The sequence below is a fragment of the Lottia gigantea genome (genome assembly GCF_000327385.1).
Source record: "Lottia gigantea unplaced genomic scaffold LOTGIsca_79, whole genome shotgun sequence".
NCBI classification, from domain to species: domain Eukaryota; kingdom Metazoa; phylum Mollusca; class Gastropoda; family Lottiidae; genus Lottia; species Lottia gigantea.
This window is the reverse complement of record NW_008710630.1, coordinates 343267-369859: the sequence shown is the minus strand read 5'-3', so window position 1 is coordinate 369859 and position 26593 is coordinate 343267. Positions and strand designations below refer to the sequence as shown.

The following is a 26593-nucleotide window of genomic DNA, read 5'->3' as shown; positions in this document are numbered from 1 at the left end:
CGAGTCTAGATTAAACCCTAACGACTTTCATTTTGAGTTCTGGACATAAGAAGAATAACGATTTGAGGCAAAATTTGATTATCACTTGATTCAAAAATTTATCAGAGATTTACTTAAGCTTCTAGCTTTGATTCCAAGTCAAAATATTCAGTGGTGGGTAACGCAAGGGTTCGTCCACACTTCTGGAATACCTCAGACCTCTCTGTCAAAACATTGTAACGCCTGATGTTAAAAACATTGATTTGTTGCATCACGGATGAGATTAACCAATCAGATTTCTAGAAGTTGATTTGATATGAGATGCAACCGAGACCTTAAATAACCAGGAATCTGATTGGTTGGTATTATTGCCGTGATTTTATTGACCAATAAGATTTCTAGAAGATAACTTGATATAGAAACTAACCGAGACCTAAAATAACCAACAATCTAATTGGTTGATATTATTGACGTGATGAGATTGACCAGTAAGATTTCTAGAAGTTGACTTGATATGAGAACCAACCGAGACATTAAATAACCAGGAATCTGATTGGTTGATATTATTGCTGTGATTTAATTGACCAATTAAATTTTATTCTGTCATCCTGCCCAGATTGTAATTGTTGGTGGTGGTTACATATCACATGTCATGGTTAATTCAAATCTAAATTTATCATTGCCTTATAAAATAAACTTTAAACAGATGTATTACATTTTCTCCATGGGAATTTTCTGTTTTATTTTAATATCCAATTTACTGGTTTTTAACCTAGCTAATTAAATTATTATGTGAATTGGAGTGCACTTAAATTTTTGACAATCAGGTTTCTGTTGAATAACCGCTTCTGTTTTCCCATCGTTTCAAAATAAATATATACCAAAGAAGTGTGAGCTCTCTGAAAGGGATGCCGAGTTGACAAACCCAGTCTCAGAATAGCATCAGGTGTTCAGGAATGTTGCAATCAGAGCGTTCTTGCAATACTTGATTCTACTAAAACAATTACAATATCTACTAGGTTGCGTTTACGAAAGGCATATCGAGTTGACAAACCCTGTCGTTAAACGTTAAACGAGTTGAACGTTCAAACCTAATCAAGTCATATAGTACAAACTGGACGTAGACGTGAACCTGTCATCTATCAAAGACAAACCTGTCAACTAAACTCGACTCAAAGAAAGAGTAAAGTAACGATACCGACATGATTTTTTCTAAAAGCCAATGGGTTGATCAGATGTGACCAAGTTATAGTACAACTGGAAACGGACTTAAACTTATCATCTGCCAACCAACCAACTCAGAATACTCTAGATATATAGGAGAGTTATAGTAGATGATTGAAACCTGAGCTTACGTGACTTTCTTTAGACAGTCGGACGAAGAAGACGTACAAGATTTACTTACCTATGAATCCCTCCGGACAGATGCATTGACTATCATCACAGGAACCCCCGTTCAGACATCTTCCTCTACAACCCATAATCCTTAGTTCACAGTTCTTACCAGTGAAACCGTCGGAACATTGGCAAATATATCCGCCCAAATAATCCACATCATCAATAGTGTCTTCCTGGTACTTCAGCTGACACGTTCCGTTGATGCACGGATTGGCCTTACAGTAATTTATAAACTGGCAATATCGCCCGTAATAGTTCTCCGCACAGAGACACTTAAAGTCGTCGTCAACCGAGACACATTCACCTGCGTTCTTACAGATCGTTTCATCCGAACAGTAATTCCGTGTCTCGCAACGCTCACCCGTATACCCGTAGGAACAGTCACAGATGTAAAACGTATCGGATACTGTGATGCATTCTCCGTTAGCTCCACAAGGGTTGTTACGACATAGATCTCTGTATTCACAATTCTTACCACCGAATCCGGCTCGACAATTGCAGACGTACCCGTCTGTAATATTCTCGCAGACGCCACTGTTACTACAAGGACGGTCATTGCACTGGTTATACAAGTTACACTGTTGTCCGTAGTATCCGGTCGGACAAACGCATTCGTAGGAATTCGGTGGTCGGTTGATACAAGTGGAATTATTTTCACAAAGGTTAAGAACGCAGCTCTTTAGATTTTCACAGTCTTCACCAAACCACTCCGGAAGGCAGTCACATTCATATTGATCTACAGATGTGTTCCGACAAACGCCACCGTTTCCGCAAGGTTTCGCAGAGCACGGATCCATGAATTGGCAACTGTTACCAAAATATCCTGTATCGCAGACACACTTAGTTTGATCCGATCCGATTTTAACACATGATCCGGAATTACAATTCCGAACTTTACACGGATCGTATCTTTGACACTCTTCGCCGTAATATCCTTGCGTACAATCGCATCTATATCTAGCTTTTCCGATTCCAGTGCACGTGGCGTTGTTATTGCAGGGAAACTGTGAACACGGGTCAAAATGTTCGCAATTGGGTCCGGTAGTAGCCGGAGGACATTCGCAGACGTACGAGTTGTTTCCGGTCTTGAGGCACGTTCCTTCATTTTGACACGGCATCTCCAGCAGACACTTATCAACCATGTCGCATCTCTTTCCTTGATAGCCGATGATGCAATCGCATCTGAAATCCCTATCCCCTACTTTATTACATAGACCCCGCTCCCTACACGGCGAAGGTCTGCAAGCGTCGAATATCTCGCAATTCTCACCGGAATAGTTATCTGGACAATCGCAGGTAAAGACGCCATATTGATCCATACGACAAATGCCGCCATTTTTACACGGTGACGTCATACAGACGTTAAAATGTTGACAATTCGCGCCTAAAAATCCATCATGACACTCGCACTTAAATAGCTGATGTCCCAGAAACAAACATTGGCCATTGTTTCGACAGGGTTTGTTATCACATAAATCTTGCTCTGTGCAGTTCATGCCTCTCCAGCCTGGTCTACATTCACATTTATACTTAGCGGAGCGTCCATCGGAAACTTGACAGACGCCATTATTTTGACAGGGTTCAAGGTAACTACAGGGACTAAAATGGCTGTTGAGACACTCCGATGTAAATCCTAAAAGATAGAGACACATTGTAAGAGATAGAGATTAAAAATTGTGAGAACATGTCAGATGCAGGGTTTGAAGAACTTTGGGTACAACTAGCATCAAATGTGAATGGTTCACTCTTGAGACATTCTCAGTACGCAGTCGGCTTATGTGAGCATACATAAAGTAAATAGCAATGTAGTAAGTCCTATAATATCGCACGAAAGGCATGTTTTTTTATTGGGAAACCTATGGATGGTCCACTAATGAACCATTTTAGGTAACACAAGACATGGGCATAGAATAAATTTAAACAATTTTAATTATCGCAATAAATCCATGTGGCCACAATATAACTGAGCTAATCCCACTAGTTAGATTTAAAGAATCTACTTACCTACTCCAGTTTTATTCAAAACCAACTCAATGTCATTATCAGGCGTACCCTGAACCGACACCTGGAATCTGTAATGCTTTCCCACTTCCGTTCCACGTAACGTATGACACACTTCCGGAGTTTCCATCTCAACAGGAATCATGTCGACCTGATTAATCCGGCCAGTTATCTTTACAATAAAACCTGTGATATTACGACCAACCATTGGGTTCTTCCAACACAGCTTAATATAATCTATTCCAGTTATAAAACAGAAGGTTTCGGGCTCTGCAATGAAAAGTATCATACACTTAGGGAAGTTTGTTCGGCGACAGCATCAAATCCGTCGTCATTTACGAATCTGTAACGAATAATTACTGGCAAATTCATCCTTAAGGACGGGATTTATGAAAAGAGACAAGCAGCCCAATGATCCATTGAGAATTTTAATTTATCTATGGAATCGTCGTCTGTGCTGTATTTGATTGTTCAAGTACTGATGTGAAATGATCATTTCTCATGCCAAGTCACTTTGATTTTGTGTCCGTGGTGCAATCGTCTCGATTGCAAAATAAATACTATTGGAACTAACTTGGCTGTGAGATTTTTGGGGAATTTAAAATCTTCAGTTTCAAAATGAAATATCTGCCTTTATTACTTACGTTGGTAGTCCACAAAATCTATGGTTACGTTAGTGTTGCTGGTTTTGGCCGGGGAACCTTCGTTAATCGCAAACACGTTGAACGTCAGGATCTTTATATCACTAGGTGGCGGTTTGATCAGCTTTATCTTCCCTTCATCACTGATCGAGAAAAAATCTGAAGCTGGATAATCGGGAATGAAATATTTGATATCTGTATTGTAGTTTTCTAAATCAGCATCGTGCGCGGCCACTTTCACAATGACGCGATCGTCCAGGTAGCGGTAAGCTTTAGCAGTAAAATGATCTTTGGTGAACACAGGAGGGTACTCGTTCTTTTCGGACACGATGATCTCGATTGATTTATACGTCACAAATCCCTTGAAGGATCCAAAAATAAAGAATTTGAACGTAGTGCCAACTCTTTTGTTGATAGTTCTGTTGGTTCGCATTACACCTTTGGAATCTATAGTGAAATACGTCGAGTCTACACTGCTCGAGAACCGGAAAACGTTCGTCTGTTCCCCTGTGACGTCGTCAATACCCGTAACTGTCAACGTGGAGACACCTGGTGGTGCGTTTATGTAGATTCTTGGTGTCTGTGGTCGTACTCTGATGATTAATTTCCCTGTTAAAAATATTATTTTCATTAGTTGGACAGAGAGCGGTCAGAAAATCCGTATGTAATGACAGAAGATGACAGAAGATGGTTTCACGTAACAAAATAAGGACGTAATGTATATATACGAAGAACAGTGGCGTATCTAGGAAACCCCAACCCCTTCCTAGAAACGCCACTAGCGAAGAGTATGCTTATAATATGTAAATTTCTTGGAAAAAAATCTGATTCCATGATTTTAAAGCTACTCATTTACTCAATTACGAAGAGTAGGTATCTTTTTTCTCCAATTCCCTCGGCGTTTTTACAGATCTTGAGCATTTGCATTTGCAGCACTATGTAAGTGTCCTGATTTTCAAATGATGTTTTTTTTTAAAAGAATGAAAGCTTACCCAAACTGGATGTGATGTGTAAGATGAAGACACAAAGTGTTAAAACGATGTTTTTATACCTCATGATGACTCTATGATGTTATCTGAAAATATAAACAATACATAGTCGTAGTTATATATACAAATCTTAAAATCTTGGAACAAGAATACAAATAATACAGAAATATAAAATAACAGGCACTGTAGAGATGTTGATGACCTTTTACAGAACTAGCAACCTTTTTTTAATCAATTGGTAGTGATGTGAGTGTATAAAAATCCATAATCAATAATAAAAAATGCAAAAAAAACTGCCTCCTCAGCATGTTGTAGGAACAATAATGATGGAAAAATAGAAACTTTGGAATCAATCAAATCGATAACATTCTGGATTTGTTGATGCCATTCAAAGTTCGATTAATTTAAAGGGATCTATTCTTGTAATTTTAATGGAACTAAAGTTTAGTTTAGGCTACTAGAATAAAGTAGTATATTCTACATGCAATATGCAATAAGGACTGCATCATTAGCCTACTCTTTCAATTTGCAACGTTAAGATCTAAACCGCCATAGATCGTCAAATTATCGTCCGGATCCTTAGCGTTCGATCCGCCTGGCGCCCCACCCTTCAAATAAACCAAACAACCCTAACCTTATATGCTTTTCCTGGTGTAGTAAATATTGCGAGAAAAAAAAACAGAACACGGACCGGTCAATAAAAACAAATTGAAACAGCCATTCTCAGTAATCAAAACAGACAGGTCAGAATTTCTTTAGAGAACCAGACATTCCAGCCGTGATAAACAGAACGATACCAGACAATCAGACTGCTTGAATGTTAACATTTGCCTGTATGTTTGCGGGCTGTCGCTCAGTTGATTAGTGCGCGTAGCATTTTATGACGTCATATATGTTTGAAAACAACATTTTGTCGTTACGTCCAAGAACATTTAGATTTTACGATAGTACGAATGTATGACTTTGTAGCCAACAACGAAATATGAGTCTTCAAAAATTACTGAGAATTATTCTGAGGGAAATTACCCGTCTTCATTAGCCCACAAGGTGCAGAAAAGTAGGAGGTAATACTCCATTCATTTCATTTCATTTCTGACGGAAATTACATTAGGAACAAAATCAGTAACTGTTATTAAAAGTTTTACGAAGGACACGCTACGTTAGAAAGCTGCTATTTTGCCAAACTAAACTCAATTAAAATCTAATATAGAGTACAATTAAATATAATAAGGTCATATACAAAACATAAAAAAAAAAATATTTCATGCGCTTTAAAAAAATTCCGATTTTAAGAACAAAAATTAGGATTATTTGAAAATTATTTGAAAATTTTTTAAATTCCAAAAATTTAAGTATTTACCTGTACTATGATTGCTATAATCCTTTTATAAATTGGTAATATAATGTCATGATTAGTCCGATTTCAAATCTCCAGATACCGAAACTGAGGCAGTTATCTATAGTCTTTACGATTTGTTTTACTAAGTTTCTACTATTGGCTATCTGTGAGAATTCTTAACAGTGGTTTTATTGTGATGGCTAACTCGCTCTCTGTCTCTCAAGTTTCCTATAGCTAGATAAACTTTTCTGACATATTCATATTGACGGGTAGCGGGGGTGGGAGGCTGGACCTATCATATCGTGTGGTCGAAAGAATGAATGAATGGGCTTAAAGTTAGGTATGTCTGAATGAATGAACAAATGAATGAAAAAATGATAAACGTTTCTGAATATTTACGGGTAGCGGAGATAGGAGGCTGGACCATAAACCTATCATGTGGTCGAAAGAATGAATGAAAAGTTAGGAATGTGTGAATGAATGAGAAAGTAGAGTAGGAAGATGGACTATTTATCAAAGATACGATTTTTAGTTGAATGAATGAATAAAAGAATAAATAAATGAATAGACATATAAATGAATAGGCATATAAATGAATAGACATATAAATGAATATACATATAAATGAATAGACATATAAATGAATGAACGAACGAATGCAAGACTTAATAAATGAACCCCCGAAAGAATGAGCGAATACATGACAGATCAAGTTTATCTGGAAGAGAGAGCTAGCTGGGAAGATGGACCATAATTTTATATCAAAGATAAGTTTTGTGGTCAAATGAATGAATGAATCGTATATATTATTGTACTGAGCATGTGAGAGATACGAACGAAAAAACGCTTACATGAATGAATGAATAAATGAAAGAAGGCACACATAGATAAATTGAATTAGAAATTGATTATAAACTGAATAATTTTAGAATAAAACGTAGGAACACCAGGAAATTAAAGTTGTTAAATCATGTATTAAAGGAAGGAAGGAAAGAAAGACTGAATACCTCTAAAAATAACTCTATACATGCAATATGTGAACGAGGAAAAATTGAGTTCTATACAAGAATGCCTTTGAAATTATATGTAATGACTACCCGAGAGATGTCACCAACTCCATCAACAGCATCCCCCTCCCGCTTTTTAACCTGAAAGAAAAATTCGCGTTGCCCCCATTTGATGTCTCTATGACTATAAAGTTTAGGAAGTCGGACTATATTGTATAAAGATTAGGACTATATTGTATAAAGATTAGGACTATATTGTATAAAGATTAGAACTATATTGTATAAAGATTAGGACTATATTGTATAAAGATTAGGACTATATTGTATAAAGATTAGGACTATATTGTATAAAGATTAGAACTATATTGTATAAAGATTAGGAAGTCGGACTAAATTGTATAAAGCTTAGGACTATATTGTATAAAAAAAATTAGGACTATTTTGTATAAAGATTCGGACTATATTGTATAAAAATTCGAACTATTTTGTATAAATGATTAGAACTATATTATACAAAGATTATACTATATCGTATAGTGATTAGAACTATATTGTATAAAGATTAGAACTATATTATCCAAAGATTCGTACTATATTGTATATAGATTAGGACTATTTTGTATAAAGATTGGGACTATTTTGTATAAAATTCGGACTATATTGTATAAAGATTAGGACTATATTGTATAAAGATTCAGACTATTTTGTATACAGATTCGGACTATATTGTATAAAGATTAGTACTTTTTTGTATAAAGATTCGGACTATATTGTATATAGATAAGGACTATTTTGTATAAAATTGGGACTATATTGTAAATAGATTGGGACTATATTGTATAGAATTCGGACTATGTTGTATAAAGATTAGAACTATATTGTATATAGATAAGGACTATTTTGTATAAAGATTGGGACTATATTGTATAAAGATTGGGACTATATTGTATAAAGATTCGGACTATATTGTATAAAGATTCTCACTATTGTATAGAGATTAGGACTATTTGGTATAAGTAAAGATGCGAGATAACGAACTATTTATTTTGACAAGACAATGTTTATATTTTTATTTATCTAACATATGATTAACACACTAACAAATGTCAAGTTGTCAGAAATTATTTACATACAGGTTCTACTAGTTACTGTATGGTGGCTCGTTTATGACTTAGGTTCTACATCATGGAGGTTCGTTTAGAACGCACGACTAGATGTGGGGTTTTAGCTGCAATAGAGGTTCTAGTTTCTACTATTTTATTATATGGTGGCTCAGTTTAGACGTACTGCTTGAGGTTTCACTAGGTATTGTATGGTGGCTTACTGAGTACTGTACGATGTATTGAGGTTAAGGTATTGTAAGATTTCTCAATTAGGACTCACTGTATGAGGACTCACTGTACAAAGTATTGTATTGAGTATTAACTAGGCGGTAAGAAGGCACGACTAGAGTTTCTACTAGGTATTGTACTAGGATGGCTCAGTTAGGACTTAAGTTGAGGTTCTACTAGGTATTGTATTAGGATGGCTCAGTTAGGACTTAGTTGAGGTTGTACTAGGTATTGTACCAGGATGGCTCAGTTAGGACTTAAGTTGAGGTTCTACTAGGTATTGTACTAGGATGGCTCAGTTAGGACTTAAGTTGAGGTTCTACTAGGTATTGTATACTAGGAATTGGAAAAAATATCCAACAGAATGGCACAGAACAAAAATATTTTATTTTTTTTGAATTGCGAATTCTGTATGCATGAAACTTTATTTATCACAGTCTCAAGTTTGCCATTGATGCATGTGTCCTAAACAATCCACCGTATAATAATCAGTAGTCGGTAAAAAAGAAAGTCGACTGAGTGAATCAAAGTTCTAGTGAATACTACATTACTAATATTTATTATACATGTTATATAGTCAGTGGTTAGGAATCTTGACTTATAGGTTTCTTACTGTAGCGGTTTGTCATATTATCTTGCCTTCAAATACGAATATGCAAATTTGGGATTGCGGTCTGTCTGCCTTCCCTCCAGTTCGAATATATGAGATATCATTGTTAAAATGGCGCGATAAGGTTTTTTTGTTGCCTTTGTATGTGAATCAGGGACATTTTTAGCTTCTAAATGCTCCAATACGATTTGACAGCTGGCGGAGCTCTGTGTCCAAGTGTCAAACTCTAAGAGAATATCAGTAGATAGATTTAAAACCAAAAAAGCAACAATTTCCAATTGTATTGCATGCCGTTGCCTATCATCATTAGCGCAAACTAGAGCAGAAAAGTAGGAAACAAAACTCCACTGTATCTAGTTTCCCTTATTCTCTCTTCCTTTATTATTTGATTCCCTTCATAAAAACTCGACAAAGTAATAGATTCTTCAAGCCTGATATCCACATGTCCGTCTGCACGTGGTCCATATAAACATCAAGTTAGGTCTACAATGCAGACGAGTAATTAGAGCCAAACTATGTTCTGAAATCTTTTTTTGACTGATATAATTTATAAATGTCAACCACTTGACAACTGTGACGTCATTGTTTACAACTACTTCAGTCGACATTTTACAGCTTAAAGTAAGGGTTGGGTTAAGTGTAGATGATCATGGTGAAGTATTTTCCACACCCGGTTTTACTGGCGACTCCTATTTGTTCAAGGGGGTCGCGAACTTTTTATTATTGATAAAGGGATGCCTTCGTATATATTTGTGCTTTGCCAACTAAAAGACCTCATTTTTCATGAAATATGATATTCATCATTGACTGAAAGGGATACAGTCGCCGTAAAAGTGACTTTGATATATAAAGCACAATTTCAGATATCTATATCACTTTTCAGAGGGCAATATGGACCTTTGGACTTTTGTTATCTCAGCTGATGAGACGACCAGTCTCTTTAAGATCTCGAGTATATGTTCCAATGTCTAATTTAGATTCTGTAATATCTTTGTGGAATCTCCGTATGGCATACTGATGTCACACTCCTAGCCGAAGAATGGCAACCGATTTCATACTTTAAGCCACAGTCTATTAAAATTAGACCTAGCGGACTTGATAAGCCAGTCTAATATGCCTCGGAATGTACCTATTGTTCGCGTCACATTATCCCGTCGCTGGAAAGGGGAGCAACGTGATTGGTTAAAACAGAAGCCACGCAAAGGTTAAGAGAATGAAAAGTCAAGAAGGACAGGGTTAGACCTTACTGTAGTGGTTACGTACAAAGCTAATAGTTAATACAACATTTGAAATGAAACTAATAAGATACGAACACAAGTTAGGTCTAATTTTTAATTAGGCTGTTTGAACCGTTACGGTTCCACAAACACTATTAGCAATCTCTTCACCAAAATAAGTTCTGAATCATTCCGTGCCCTCCGACGCCCCTCCGACACTCCCTCTTAAATCCCTTCACCCACAGAGAATGTTATATCAGTCTTTTATTCTGATTGATTAAGTGTCAATTCCATCATTCAACCATCGATATGATTAATTGTGTCTTTCTGGTTTGAATAGATGAGTAATAATTACAGGCCTCTCCAGGTCCTTGAAAATTTCAATGAGAGTGGATTTTGTTTATTTAAAAACATAAGTACCTCTTGACGGCTTGACACATCCTGCATGTATTGTCAACACAATTCGATTTACATGTCATTATGGAACACTTCTGGATTTTAAAAACAGAGTTGAGTGGATCTACATTCCAGCTTTTCTATTGATATTTTCCCGCAAAAATTTATTTTTGTCGAACGTGTGCCACTCCCGAAATAAATTGCTCACGTTACGTGACGGAACGCAGTTCAAGAGACTTCTATATTCCGATACGTCTGCTCGTTTCGTTCCCGCCATTTAACAAGGCTGATGCTTAATTGATGCAAAGGAGACAAAGTTTTGGAACGAAGACAAAACTTCCAAAAGTTAGAATCAGGTATCCCAAATCCACCAGACACCGACCCAATTCCTTTTGATTTCCAATTTCTACTTGTAGCTAAAGCATTGATACAGACGTGACGGGCAGGGTTAACCACTGGTTTTTTTGTCAATTTACGCACTTGTTCCGTTATCTTTTGATGAGAAAATACAATTACCATAATGTATCCATTACAGGACTCAAAATGAGATTTGGTTTGATCTTCAGATCTGATAATTTTGATAAATCGTACAAAATAATAAAAAAAGCCAATAAATACAAATACCATAAAGTATCCAAAATAGGACAACGTAAGAATTATTTTCGTCTGCAATTAACTCCACAAACAAATTCACAAAGACACAAAAAACGGTTTATTTTCGGCTGAACTGGCTGGTCGTAATTTATTTTTGAAAAAAGAAATAATATCTAAAAATACCATAAAGAATTTAGTAATTGTTGTTTTTATCTAATAATTTGACAAGCTACACAAACCAGTTACGCATGAGTTACATTAAAATATAGTCAGACATGAAATAAGATCTGGATTATTACAACCTTTTAGACAATAGATTATATACATTAAAATTTTCTTTGTTAGGTTTGGCCTATAATAATATCTCAAACGTGAAAGGAGTCGGTTTTGGGCACTGACCCTTTGATACAATAGCCTCTATCGTGACAAATTTAATAACTATCGAGTGCATTAAACGACGATAAATATCCCCCACCCCCTTTACCCTGTCAGTGATGCAGGTCAAGAGGGGCTGATATTCAAAAAGCGTCTATAGGACATTAAACCGAGGTCCTGTCTTCTACAGGCTGTGTACGTTAAAGATCCCTCGACAGTTTGAAATCGAAAAAGAGCAGGTTAATGCCGTTGTCTTGACAAAATTTCCCTCGTTGCACACTGTTGTTCGTCTTCATAACCCCATAAGATGCAGAAGGGTAGGATGTAAAACACCATTGAAATATCAAGATACCAAAAGATCTATGATAAAATTGGACCCATAGAGTCGCAAACCGTTAAATAAATAATTTTTAGGGTTTTTTTTTATTAAATTCCCTCAAAATAATTGTTATTGTTCACATTGACCTAGTTTTAAAAACAGACAATTTTGCGGTCATTTCATCTTCAATTTCCTCCACAAATATTTAACATACCAAGATAACAGGCTTGGATAATGAATTGAAGTATAGTGTTCAAAGAATAAAACACAATAAGACTCAGTTTCCTGAACTACTTTTGATAATTAGACAGTGAACCTTGAATTTACATGGATATTTACGTTCTATTGTTCTGTACCTTTGGGCTAATGAAATGAAATGGGGTTTTTATGTCCTACTGTTCTGTACCTTATTGGACTAATGAAATGAAATAGAGTTTTATATTCTACTGTTCTATATCTTATTGGACTATTGAAATAGAGTTTTATATCCTACTGTTCTGTATCTTATTGGACTAATGAAATGCAATAGAGTTTTATACCCTACTGTTCTGTACCTTATTGGACTAATGAAATGAAATGGAGTTTTATGTCCTACTGTTCTGTATCTTATTGGACTAATGAAATGAAATAGAGTTTTATGTCCTACTATTCTGTATCTTATTGGACTAATGAAATGAAATAAGAGTTTTATATTCTACTGTTCTGTATCTTATTGGACTAATAAAATGAAATAGAGTTTTATGTCCTGCTGTTCTGTATCTTATTGGACTAATGAAATGAAATAGAGTTTTATGTCCTACTGTTCTGTATCTTATTGGACTAATGAAATGAAATAAGAGTTTTATATTCTACTGTTCTGTATCTTATTGGACTAATGAAATGGAATAGAGTTTTATGTCCTACTGTTCTGTATCTTATTGGACTAATGAAATGAAATAAGAGTTTTATGTCCTACTGTTCTGTATCTTATTGGACTAATGAAATGAAATAGAGATTATATCCGAATTTTACATAACCTAATGAACCCATAGCTATATGACGATCTGTAAAAATATTTATACCTTCAACGAAGTATAGATTTATAAAATGGTGCCGTTAATTGCAGGAATTAAAGCAATGAGTGGTGCCAGTCGGCCATGTGGTGTAGAAAAAACTCGAGCAGATGCGATCATATATCACGAATATTGAAATGGGAGGAAAAAAATTGATGGTAGATTTCGATTATCAGATTAAAGATTAGTATGTGCTGTTAATTGGTTGGTTTTTCTTTTAGTAGACCAATAGTCGGGTTATAACTCTTAAATACTAAAGATCATTATTGAGTATGTGAACTCTCTAAAAGGGATGTCGGGTTGACAATCCTCATTTTTTTTAGGCTAAATACAACATAAACATTACAGACTATGTCTGGAGGTATAACTATGCGGACTCTCATGAAGGGATGCCAAGTTTAGCAACATAAATAAAAAATATACATGTACATTAATATTAGCTATGCGGACTCTCATAAAGGGATGCCAAGTTTAACAACATAAATAAAAAAATATACATGTACATTAATATTAGCTATGCGGACTCTCATGAAGGGATGCCAAGTTTAACAACATAAATAAAAAATATACGTGTACATTAATATTAGCTATGTGGACTCTCATGAAGGGATGCCAAGTTTAACAACATAAATAAAAAATATACGTGTACATTAATATCAGCTATGTGGACTCTCATGAAGGGATGCCAAGTTTAACAACATAAATAAAAAATATACGTGTACATTAATATTAGCTATGTGGACTCTCTGACAGGATGCATAATTGACAAGAACACATAATGGTGTATCAACATCATGTTGAGGATGTTTTGTTTTGAAAAAAAATTTATTTAATCGTATGACAAAAGCAGGTTTTCCAACGTTCTTACCTTTGAAAAACTAAAATTGCTCTCTCAAATCACATTTCAAATACATCCATTAATTAAAATACAGGAAAACATTTAGAAGTCAACAACCATCTCGAACAGAAAATTCAAAATTGTTTCTCTGAGAAAGTTTAACGAGAAACACTTAATTTAAGAAAAAAATTAAAAAAACTTAACAGTTAAATAAGAAAGAATTTAACATGGCTACGATAAATGGTTTCATATAACAAGTTTCTTCAGACGAGTAACTCACAAGTTTTGGGACGAGAGAACGTTCAATTTGAAACTACGGGTTGGGCTATTTTCTTCAACACGTTCTATCTACAGCAAGATCTATTGTGTTTTATTCTCACTAAGACCAGGATTAGGCCGATTATTCAGAATTAATTCCTTGAATATTGGATGAATACTCAGTAATCATGAGTTTCTGTCATAGGTCTGATTAGAAAGGCATTGGGAATTGAAGGGATATTGTCATCTAATCCATCCATGCATATCAGAATGCGAAGTTCGTCACTTAAGGCGTTATTAACATTATAACAGGCAGCTATAACCTATAATGTCATAATAGCGGTAACAGGCCCGTTACCCACTTGTTCGGAGGGGCAATGGTGTATGGTGTTTAGTTACAGTAATGAACTTGATCAGTTGTCAGAAGTATATATATATATGTATTTTAGGTATGTATATTATATACATAAAATACGCGGAATTAAGCGGTGATTTCATTGTTATAAATCGAACCAAAATAGTCAAATACCAAATCTTATCAGTAACAGACGAATTACAAAGAACTTAAAACTATTTTTTGAATACTAACGAGGCATTGTATCGATCTCTTTCTGAAAGTGAAACTGTCTTAGTTCCAAAACAGATTTGCCTTATTAAAGTTCTAGTTTTCTATTCAAACTTCGAAATAGTTCGTGCTCGTTGTTCAAATTTCGTAATAGTTCGTGGGTCGTTACTGTTTGTGTTTCGTTATTCAAACTTCGTAATAGTTCGTGGTTCGGTATTCAAATTTCGTAATAGTTCGTGGTTCGTTATTGTTTGTGTTTCGTTATTCAAACTTCGTAATAGTTGGTGGTTCGTTATTCAAATTTCATAATAGTTCGTGGTTCGTTATTGAAATCTCGTATTAGTTTATGGTATGTTATTCAACTTTCGTAATAGTTCCTGGTTATTCTTCAAATTTCGTAATAGTTCGTGGTTCGTAATCAACTTTCGTAATAGTTGGTGGTTTATTAAAGTGAGTATATTGAGGTTTTTTTACAGGCTTAGGTCGGTACAGATACTGCAAGCTTAAGATATACAATATTTTGTATTAGCGTTTTCTTGTCCTTGAATTTATTCTTATCAATTGACTCATGAACTAAAAATGTATTTAAACTTTACAACATAGTGACATTTTCATTGTGGAAGAAAAACAAACATTGACTGTCTTGAAAAGTTGAAGATTCGACAAAACCATATGGCTGAAAGATAATTAGAAAATTCTTCAAGTAATCAGTGAAGTAACTATGAGAAAACTAACTGGTAAAATGGAATAATTGCGATGTTTAATTTTAACAGTGATATGATAATATTTACAGTTTTGACGATTCACTGGCCACCTTTATTATAACATTGATAATTATCACTGATAGTTTGAATAGTAGTTTGTTATTTTAACGAAATCCAGTAGTTAGTTATTTGCTATTCACGAAGGGCTAAACCTCTCGCACAGTGAACCAAAGTTAACCATGAACCATATAAAACAACCAGCCACGATCAACTATGAACCATAAAGTACCAACGAACCAGAACCAAACATTAGCCAAAATGAACAACCAACTATGAACCAAAATGAACCATGAACCACAACCGACCACAAACCACACTCGACCATGAACAAATACCAACCATAAGCCACAACCAACCATGAACCATAAAGGTACCATTCATTTTAATTAGTAAATACTATCATGAATACAAGCTACAAACTACTACGAATCCAGAAAGAGAATCATGATAAAACAGATATCAGCGCGGACCTATGAGAAGCCCTCTGTTGATTTTAAAGTTTGGTTTTGATTGTTTTGTAAATTCATTTAGATGAAAAACTGAATTGAAATGATGAACATCGTTTGTACTTTCATCTCTGATCTAGTGAATACGAACCTTTAGATCTCAAAGTCTCATGACACTGAGCGCGGACCTATGAGAAGCCCTCTATAAACAAGGCGGCTTGCGTGAGGTGACAAAACCAAACAATAACAGAAAGTTGCTTTGTAAAAATTTCAGTTTACCAAAACTCTTCTGTTCTTAGTGATAGTTTCCATTTACTGTCGGACGTAAAATTCCATTTTATCTTTACTAAGTGAATGCCGTTTTACTGTCGCTGTCTTTTTCACGATACTATTTATTTCAACCCAAAATCTATGCTACCGTTTAATAGAAGCTATTTTATCTAGGGTAGAGTGAAAGATGATATGGACGAAAAACTCGGTCCCATCCCCTTTCTATCTTCTCGCTATGGTAAGTGGTAAACAGAAGTATGAAATAAGAGAATGATAATTATTATGATAATGATAATAAATAATGATAATTGGTATTTATCATGTTGAATCATTAATTATTTCATTATCTTTTTAATCACCAGAGCACCTTATCACACTGAGTTATTAGTCATAATTAATAAAAAAAAAGAGGATTGTAACGAGGTTATCGTAACTTTATGTGTATTGGGAACACTTATAGCATCGATTTGCATCATTCCAACTTTGAATCAGACGTCTGTTGTTCCTGTAATCCATCTAAAACAATGTGTTTTATAACGTATCTAAGATGCCCCTAAACATGTTTGTAATAGTGAAGTCATATACTGTGCAACATTCGTATCCGGAACACTGATAGCATCAATTAATATCATTCCAATATTGAGTAAGACGTCTGTGGTTCTTGCAATTCCACTAAGCGTTTGACGCCGCCACTATCGCTAAATTAACAGCTTAGTTTTGGGTGTCAATCTGATTTGTGGTGGGTTGCCTTCCTTAGTGTGGAAGTAATCAGAAGATACAGCTTGACATTTCCAATCAATTGGAAAAAACGCCAAAGTGGGCGTTGTATATCGTCGCTAAAGCTGTTAATGATATCTAATGACTTCTGCGATACACTTTTAGTGTCAGCCTGATTTACGTCAGGGATTTCTTTGGTGTAGGTGTAATACGAAGATATAATCGATCTGACATTTCCGATCAATCAGCATAAGATTTCGATATTATCACAGCAAAAAGTCATATTTCGATGGCAATAATATTGTCAAGAATGACAATAACCATCATGGCTTATAAATATTATAATTTGCTACTTCCGTTCTGGAAATCTGACACTTCCGGTTTGGATGTCTGCCACTTCCTCTTTAGATGTCTGTTACTTGATATTTTGATGTCTAACACTTCAGGTTTGGAGATCAGTCACTCCCGGTTTTGGAGATCAGATAATTCCGGTTGAAGATCTATCGCTTCCGTTTTGGATATCTGCCATTTTCACTTCCGATTTGAATACTTGTGACATTCGGATTTTTAGATATTTCGCTACTTTTAAGATCTGCGGTTCCAGACAAAGAACAGTCCCTTTCCGGTTTGAAACGTATTACTTCCGGTTCCTTGGTAAGGGACGTGCTACGGATATTCTTTCTCGAGAAATTCTTCAAAATAGTCGCATCTCAGACTGAAACATGGACGAAATTGAGGAATTTGTCTTATTTTAGGAATTTCGACTGCTCATCAAGTAGACGAGACGTTCAACTTTGTGTTCCAGATCAGCAACTTTTACCAGTGTAGACTAAACCATATCAACAACTGTAATCTAAAACCACTGTGTTTTTCTATAAAAATTCCATAAATATTTAGACAAGAGAGCGGGTTAGCTCTTCTCCCATGACTGGGGTTATTCTTATCAATGGCGGGTCATCAAATGTTGGACGTAAAAGTCGTATGCTACAGACATTAGGCTGTTATAAATCCGAACAGGTTGAAAGCCAATGGGAAAACCGGGGAGTCGTGTGTAACAGGCTGTACTCGAAGGGATCCCAAGAAACCCTATTTTACAAGGACAAAATCTTAACTTCACGAGGAAACCGTCAATGAACTGAAAGCCGTCTGTCCTGGGTTAAGATGAACATGCACTTTCTCGCTGGCGACACCTTCACAGTACCCTAATAGGGGCCTACAGCTCAAACGCAATAAGATTTTCGACATCGACTATTTATTTCAAAATCCTTTATCCAACCTGAACGTAAGTACGTGTATAGTGTGAATTGGTGCAGTGAATATCTCAGAAATATATTAAAAGCATGTTATAAGGTCGAAATGTTGATAGCTTTGTGAAATCTGAATAATTTGATAAACACAGGGTTAAGCCCAGTTTACACTGTGATATTTAGTACAGTCGGTGATAGGATAAGATTTAATGCCAAATTATATGCAGTTCGAACAAACAAAGTAGGCAAAAAGATTTAGTTTAGGAAAAATGCAATTAGATTGGCATCAGAAATAATACTTATAGGCTATTAAGTACGTTCGGAGATAGGATGGTTTTGTGGCATAATCCGGTTTCAGAACTAAGTCAGGAACGACTTCTCGGATCAATCTGATGATAGAAAACTGCCAATGGGCTAAGCATCTTCTGCTAGCTAGTTGGACACAATAGTTTGGCACGCTCAAGTCCAATTCTGATCAGAGAGCAGTGCTAACTAATTGGACTCAATTATGATGGATTCAAGCTCACTTTGAAAATAAACCACCACTTCATCTCGCAGTTTATCTCTTTTAACCAATCAGCGATTAGTTATCAGCAACTGAGGTTAAATTAGGCTAAATCAGATTAACACAGATTGGTAATAATTGGTCTAATCAGTCGGCACATTCTGATCGTTAGAGTCACGGTACGTCGGAATTACTCGTATCTAACCGTGCAGAAATCGGTAATTCTGTGATAAAAAATATCGATTTCGAAGCCCGATTTTTTGTGACCTTTTGCATTTCTATTTCTTTGCATTGGTCCAAAATATCTAAGTCTGAATATGCCTAATTTGTGAGATACAAGCCGAAATGTGCTATTTGGTGTCTTAGATGTGCGCAAGTCAATATTTGCTTGACTGCCATGAAAAACACGACTACACTACATGGCAATTACAACGCTTGGGTTCTGATTAACTGTAGACTGGAACGACAAGACTGAGATAGGGGCTAAACATTTAGTAAACAATGTCAGACAGTGGCTCCACTACCTCTGGTTGACTGGTTGAACCAAATCCAAGGTCCCCTAGGCCTACTTCCAGGAAAAATGTAAGAGGGCATATTAGGGTATGTTAAAAAAAATATTCCCGGGGGAGGGTCCCTAACCAACTTAATATCCCACTCATCTAATTGAGCCATTGAGCATAGACCCACGAGACAGATAGGTGTCCGACAGATTCCGTAATGCTGAATATATGTTAGTATATGCTAGTATAGCTAACTTTAATGGCAGACCGTTTTGATTCACCAGTAATTGCAGACTAATAGGTGCATTTCACCGCTTCTTAAATTAGGCCTAAAGATGAATGTTGTTTCGATAACATTTCCTTAATGAAAGGCGTGATGAAAATGAACTAAAACATTTTCAGCTTTGACGAGCAACCTTGCTGATAAACTTGACGTCTGCAGGTTGTCGATGGCTGTTGTTATGGGCATTATGACGTCATTCTGGTTGATAAGGCAGTGGTTGGAAGGGTCAAGGTCGTGAGAACTTTTCATTGCGTATTTTAATGAGGCTTGGTGTAATTTTTACGCCCATAGGAAATCGAAAAGGTGATCAAAGCTGTACAGTTTTATGAGCTTTCAAGACTTGTTTTAAGAGGGCAGTAGTGTAGAAATCGTGCCATGCGGAATAAGATCGTGCCGTCCATAAATAATAGCCTACTAAAAGGAAAATCGACACGAAAGAGACATAAAATTAATGTTGCCTATGTTAGTGAATTTTGAACTGAAACTTTTTTTTAAGTAAAGTAACCTATTGCTAAATTACGACTTAAATTTGTTTATAATTTACTGTTATTAAGCTAGGCCTACTTGAAAGACGTCTAGCCTACCATCCGATTAAGATTTTTATAATTGTGCGGGTGTTATGATAAATGTAATTTTCAAATCTTCTTTCCAAACTGCACGTATCTATCTACAGCACAAAATTTTTCATTTCAAATCATTTCTAATTAGTTTGGACCCCTGTCTTACAAAGATTGATGCTATCTGTTAATTCGTTGTGTGAAAGATTCTGGTATGGCTGTCAAGATTAAAGAGATGTTGACGTCGATTTTTTGTGGTTGTTTATCAAAATGAGTCCTCCCAGCTGCATAGGCGTAAATTTAGAGGACTATGCCACTTTCAGATAGATGCTTTCTTTAGATTTGTGAAAGATTTTCGTTCGGCTGTCAAGATTGAGGAGTATAGTCGATTAATATTTTCGTTCTTCTACGAGATATGTGTTGCCTACTGTCTCTTCTTAGCTACATATTCAGACAATTAGAGAATTATTTCCCTTTCAGACAGATGCTTTCAATTTGTGTATGAATCATTTTCGAAAGTCTGTCAAATTTTAAAGTATATTGTCGGCTAATTTTGATTCAGATAGATCTGTATCTTTGCTACTCTTAGCTTTTCAAATTGAAATCAAGAGATACTGGTATATATTCCTAGAATTTGTTCGTTCTTTGATAGATCTGTATCTTTGCCACCTGTAATACTTATCAGACTTATGATAAAACAACTTATAAAAGTCCACACTTTTTCATGGAATAAAAGGTATCGCCAAGTATCGATACACGACGTCGCGATTCACCGATATATCGTGTCAGCACTAGTTTTAACCCAACCTACACTCTCAAACGGCTCTCCCTCAGAATTATCACCCTCCCCCTCCCAATTTAAATTTGTTATCTCTAAATATTGGCAGTTAGTTTGTGTAAATTGCCATTAAAGTGATACTTTGTTTACATTTATTAAGTTTATGGTTATTAAAAATTTTATTTTTATAATTTATTAGTCAATGAGAATCACTTACACCGATAACAACAGCACTAAATCTTGATTAAGAGAGATCTTGCTTGTTAAATTTAAAAACAGAGATGGAGTTTAAGGTCCTGTGATTTTATTTCCAGGATAGAATCATTATTTAGGAAATTTATTTTATTTTTTAAAATTTATTAATCAATAAGAATCACTTACACCGATAACTACAGAACTAAATCTTAATTAAGAGAGAACTTTACTAGGTGAATTTACAATGAGTTGAGGTTTTGTATCCTGGGATTTTATTACCAGGAAAGCATCAATAATAGATTTAAAATGTAGGAAAACATTTCTTTCTTAAATTTAATGAAATGGAGTTTTGCGTTCCTTTGTTCTATATTCTTATTGAAGCTGTAAATTACGTCTAATTAGTCAAGTTAAGGAAGATATCAATAGAGGTTAAACGTTTTTAAAAAAATGAAATGTTCTTAGATATTCTAAGAAATCCTGTAAAATGAAATGGAGTTTTTCATCCTATTTTTCAAGACTTTCTTCGGTCAATGATCACAAAAATGATAAATTTTGAAATGTGATACAAAACGTTTCTGGATGAGAGAACCAACATTTTACCTGTTCGAAATAAAAATGAAATGGAGTATTACTTTGGCCTTTTGTTTTGCACTTAATTAGGCTAATGATCGCATAGATCCCTGGTTCCTAGCCTGGGGTGCTTTCACCCCCTGGGAGTGTGGGACTAGGGTGCCATCAGGGGTGTGGCCAACTGGTACAGGAGAAGAATTTGTTTTGAGTTGAGAGAGCACCTCACATCATCACATGCTGCAAATGTGGATGAAACAATTTGTGAAATGTCCGCGATTGCTCCCTGGGTGTGAAGACTGAAATAGGTTAGGAACCACTGACATAGATACTAATTTTGGCATACGACATGGACGTTATGAAATGAAATGAATGGAGTTTTACGTCCTACTTACGTCATGGACGAAAACCACCATTAATAATATTTTCCACGGCGTTTCGACAAAGTTCTCCGACTTATCAATAATGCATATCTTACAGTTGTACTACAGTTTAAAAACGTAAAGCGTCACCTGCGTAAAGTATCCGGGTGTTCATAAAAACGAATTAAACTGAAAATAGGTCACTTTTAAATCAGGCCAAACCAAACCAAACCTGTCCTTCAAGTTTAAATCCTAGAATATTGGAGATCATTTTTACACATTCCTACGTACCTCCTTTATAAAACCATTATTAAAAAAAGATAAAAGAATGATATCCCTTGAAGTTGTGGGCCTGAGTTTGAACCGAGTCGTCCCTTTGTCAAACCCTTTGATTTGTTTACTCTCGACAGACTCGTCGTGTTTGTTTTCTATGATAAAAGGCAGATCTCCGATTGTCAAACAACACACATAGGTGGGCAATATTGGGAAGTTCATTTAATATTATTGTTTGTTTATTCACTTAAATGTCTACAATGAAACAATATTTGTGAATAATTTTAGGAGACTAATATTCTGTGAAATTGTGCTCAGCAATAATTTTGCATCAAAGAAAAACGTAGGTGTAATATTGGATGCCAAGCCTTGCAATTTAATAACCACAATATTTGCATAATACTTAAACTAATATGAATAAAAACGACCGACAACATATCTACAGAGAGAAATTTATCTGAAATATGTTGAAAATTAAAAAGTAATACGGGTAAAATTGAACCATTTCATCATGTTTCCAACAAAATATTAGATGTATAGCACGTTAGTATCAAAACCCTTAATCCACCGCCCATATTGGCAATATCCATGATAACATATATATTAATTAATCATAAACTCTTCAACCAACCGATCAAACAATATCCATAATCTGAAGACATGGACAATATCTCAAAGTGGCCCCATTCACACAATCCATGTCTATACTCAAATTAAACAGGTTGAGATTATTGGAAGTTTGGCAAACACAAGACTAAGACATGATCAACAATGATCCTATATATTAATAAAGCGTCCAAAAAGAGAGACAAGAACCGTTATTGTACAAGGACCTTGTATACCAACTAGTCCTTGGTCAAATCTCTTGGCAATGATTTTACTAGTATAGTATAACAACTTAGGTTCTCTTGTCTACCAGTTGGTCTTTGGCCACTGCTCTTGATAATGCTTTTACAACTTTGGTTGTAGGGGATCCAGTGTACAAGCTGGCTCTTGGCAATACTTTTACAAGGATAACAACTAGGTTCTCTTGGTACCAGTTGGTCCTAGACAATGTTTTTTTTTATAACGGCAACAACTTCGGTTCTCAAGGATCCTGTCTATCAGCTAGTCCTTGGTTTGAATCTTTTGGCAATGGTTAGATCGTTACAAAAGTGGTTAGTCACGCATGTTTATCTTCATGTAAAATAAAAGCATGTACCTTATGTATCATTAGCTTATATTATATAAGTAGGAACATTTATAAACATTCATGCGCGCACGTGTACTCAGAAAAGTGTGTGCATTATGTTTTTTGGTATGGAAGGACTAAGAAAAATAAACTCGAGAGTTCTCGTGACATTCATAGATAAAGGCAACTTGACATTCGAGACGAAATATTTATTTTTATTATTTCAAAATATTATTCTAGGCCATAGAACTAGTTCTCACACTGTGCTTAAAAAAATCATATTTTTATTTTCTGTTCGACATAAATTTAGACTCTGATACAAAAGATTCCAGCGTCAGCAGATTGTTTCGACCACCACCATTCGCGAGATGCATGGAAAAGCGCCTAGTCGTTCCGAGAGGATAATAAAAAGGCTAGTAGTCCTACTAGCTGAGTGGAGGCGAGGTGGCTCAGTGAGTTAGACGCCTCTTCGCTAACTTGGAGGTCCAGTGTTCGGATTCTCAACCCAGTTCGCCCATGTTACTGATGCAGGGGCTGAGGAAGAAGCGCTTAGTCGTTCAGGTGGGGCAATAAATCAATGTATGTTATGATGTTTCCTGTTTAGTAGCAGTTATGGAATTTGTCGGGTTTCAGACGGGTCTGGTCATTGGACAGTATACCCGGCATTACCATGAATACCACACAATATATGCTATTAATCAATGAATGAAAATCCCACAATAAAACTGCGGTCGTTTCCTCCCAAGTATAAGTGAGAATTTCCTATTTCTCCCACACCTCTACTTAATAATCTGACATACTGAACTAATAATTAATTTGACATGGGTTGTACAACTTTGATTTTAATAAAGAACAACTTCATCCAGCCCTCTTCTATTATACGGGCACACTTATCGGGGAGAGATGGATGAATGAATGAATGAATGAACGAACGAATATATAAATGAATGAATGATAGAACAAACGAATGAATGAGTGAAAACCACTCCCAAATAAAATACACAATCTTACCTGTTATTCACATAAAGACAATCCTTTTAGTTTAAGATATTCTCCTATTTTCTATTTGACACAAAGGTTTGGATTAAACTCGGTCATAAAAGGGGAACTCTAGTCTAAGCTATCCGATAAGCTACCTCCTATTTGAATATCCAGCTTCTCTCCTATTATTAAAGTTATGAGATATTACTGTAATTATTCAAAGATATCCAATTAAAGAAGCTATCCTCTGACTAAAGGCTATCATCTACAATATCCAAAAAAGCTATCCTTCTGTCCGTAGAGCTAGTCTAAGTAATCCACTTGTCCATAGAACCGTTTTAAACCATCTGATAATATAACACTTCTAGGGATATCAGACGAAGAAGTCCATTAAGCTCGTCGAAGCTATCCTCCGGTCTATAGAGCTATCATAAGCTATCCTCCTGTCCATAAAGCTAGATCTAGTATAAGTTATACGAACAAGTCCATAAAGTTAAGTTATCCTCCTGTCGAAAAAACTAGTTGAAGCTATCCTTCTGTCCATAGAGTTAATTCAAACTATCCGATCATTTAGCACCAAGAATATCGGGCCAATACGTTACACTGGTTCACATGTTATGTATACATATACTTTCATTAAAACAGATATACCGTCTAGCACTCTAGCTGTCGTGGTTTTAAACACACGACTCTAGTCCTTTCTACACTAGTTATAATATATCAAGTTTTAACCACACAGCTTTACTCACTGCCTTCATCATGCTTTTGTAAAACTTGAAATTTACCGAACATCCGCACCTATACTAGTATGATAGTTGTTTGTAATCGTTCCTCAAAAATGCAATCCAGTATGATCGATAATATACGATTAATTAAAGTATATTTTGTGTAAAATTTTAGACGTTTTAGATAATAATTTCCTTTTTTTACAAGAAATGACCATGCTCATATAAAGTTGAATATTCGGGTGATAAAGCTCAATTTCATTTATCCATGATACAGATAGCTGAAATTAAGCTTAATTATTAACTCATTTATACTTTCGTTCTATAGAATTTGGAAACGAACAATCTGAGTTTTTAGCAGAAACTTTAGTTAAGCTCATAGAATAATATTTACACTTAATAAAACTAGGTTTAAACCAGCGACCTGTTTTATTGGATGACTTCGTGCCCATCTTAAAGTTTATTATATAGTAATTGCTTTACCAGATTTTGAAATATCAAGCCTAGTTTACATGGTCTTTCTAATCCCGATTACCAGATCTGAATGTCTTCGAACGGAATTGGTTTGGAATTAGTTCTTCTAGATTTAGGTTATAATCCTGGTTTAAACGGTTTTTATTATCCCGATTACAGATTCAAACTTACTGTAGAAATCTTATTTAAAATTCTGCGTGTAAACGGGGCATAAGCCAGAAGAAAGTTAAACCAGATTTGAAGATTAGATATACCAGTCTTGGACATAATTGGGTCGATTTAAAATCGTATCGAATATGACGATCCTTTTTAAATCGGTTTAAAATTTCCTTGCGTAAACGGGGCATAGGTAAGAAGAAAGGATTTGAAAACCGGATCTATCATGACGTTTTGAAATAGATTCCAATATGAAGATCCTTGTTTTTCCGGTTTAATAATTCTTTGCGTAAACTGGGCTTAAGTTAGCAGAAAGTTAAACCAGATTTAAAGATTATATCATACAAGCCTTGTCAGATGGTATCTATCTAACTATTAGATGATATATAGATTACTGTTCTAAGAAATTATTCTACAAGGAGAAAACTGATAACCATCTTTCAAAACTTTCATTCAAAACTTCAACATTAGTAGATAGTAATACACAGTTCATAGTCTTCTATTGTTTGGTGTAGACCTTTGATTTTTTAAATTATTAAAATGGCACGATCAAAATCGCCCCAAAAAGACTCGGTGTACTCTCCAAAAGGGGTAAAGATAAACAGGAAATCAATTTTAAGTATGTGAACTCTATTAAAGTAGTGTAGAGTAAACCATTTCCGCTACTTATTGTCTAAAAGGTAATTTAGCAACGACAGTCTTCGCAAATATAA

General features: G+C 35.3%; 1 protein-coding gene across 1 annotated transcript; it reads right to left on the bottom strand.

Moving 5' to 3' along the window:
- Nucleotides 1-1376: 1376 nt before the first annotated feature.
- LOTGIDRAFT_132447 (hypothetical protein) lies at nucleotides 1377-3029 on the bottom strand (the record flags this gene model as incomplete). The annotated part of the gene is made up of 2 exons (XM_009066690.1): nucleotides 1377-1831; nucleotides 2276-3029. 2 exons carry the CDS (start codon nucleotides 3027-3029, stop codon nucleotides 1377-1379), a joined length of 1209 nt encoding a protein of 402 aa, XP_009064938.1.
- Nucleotides 3030-26593: the final 23564 nt, after the last annotated feature.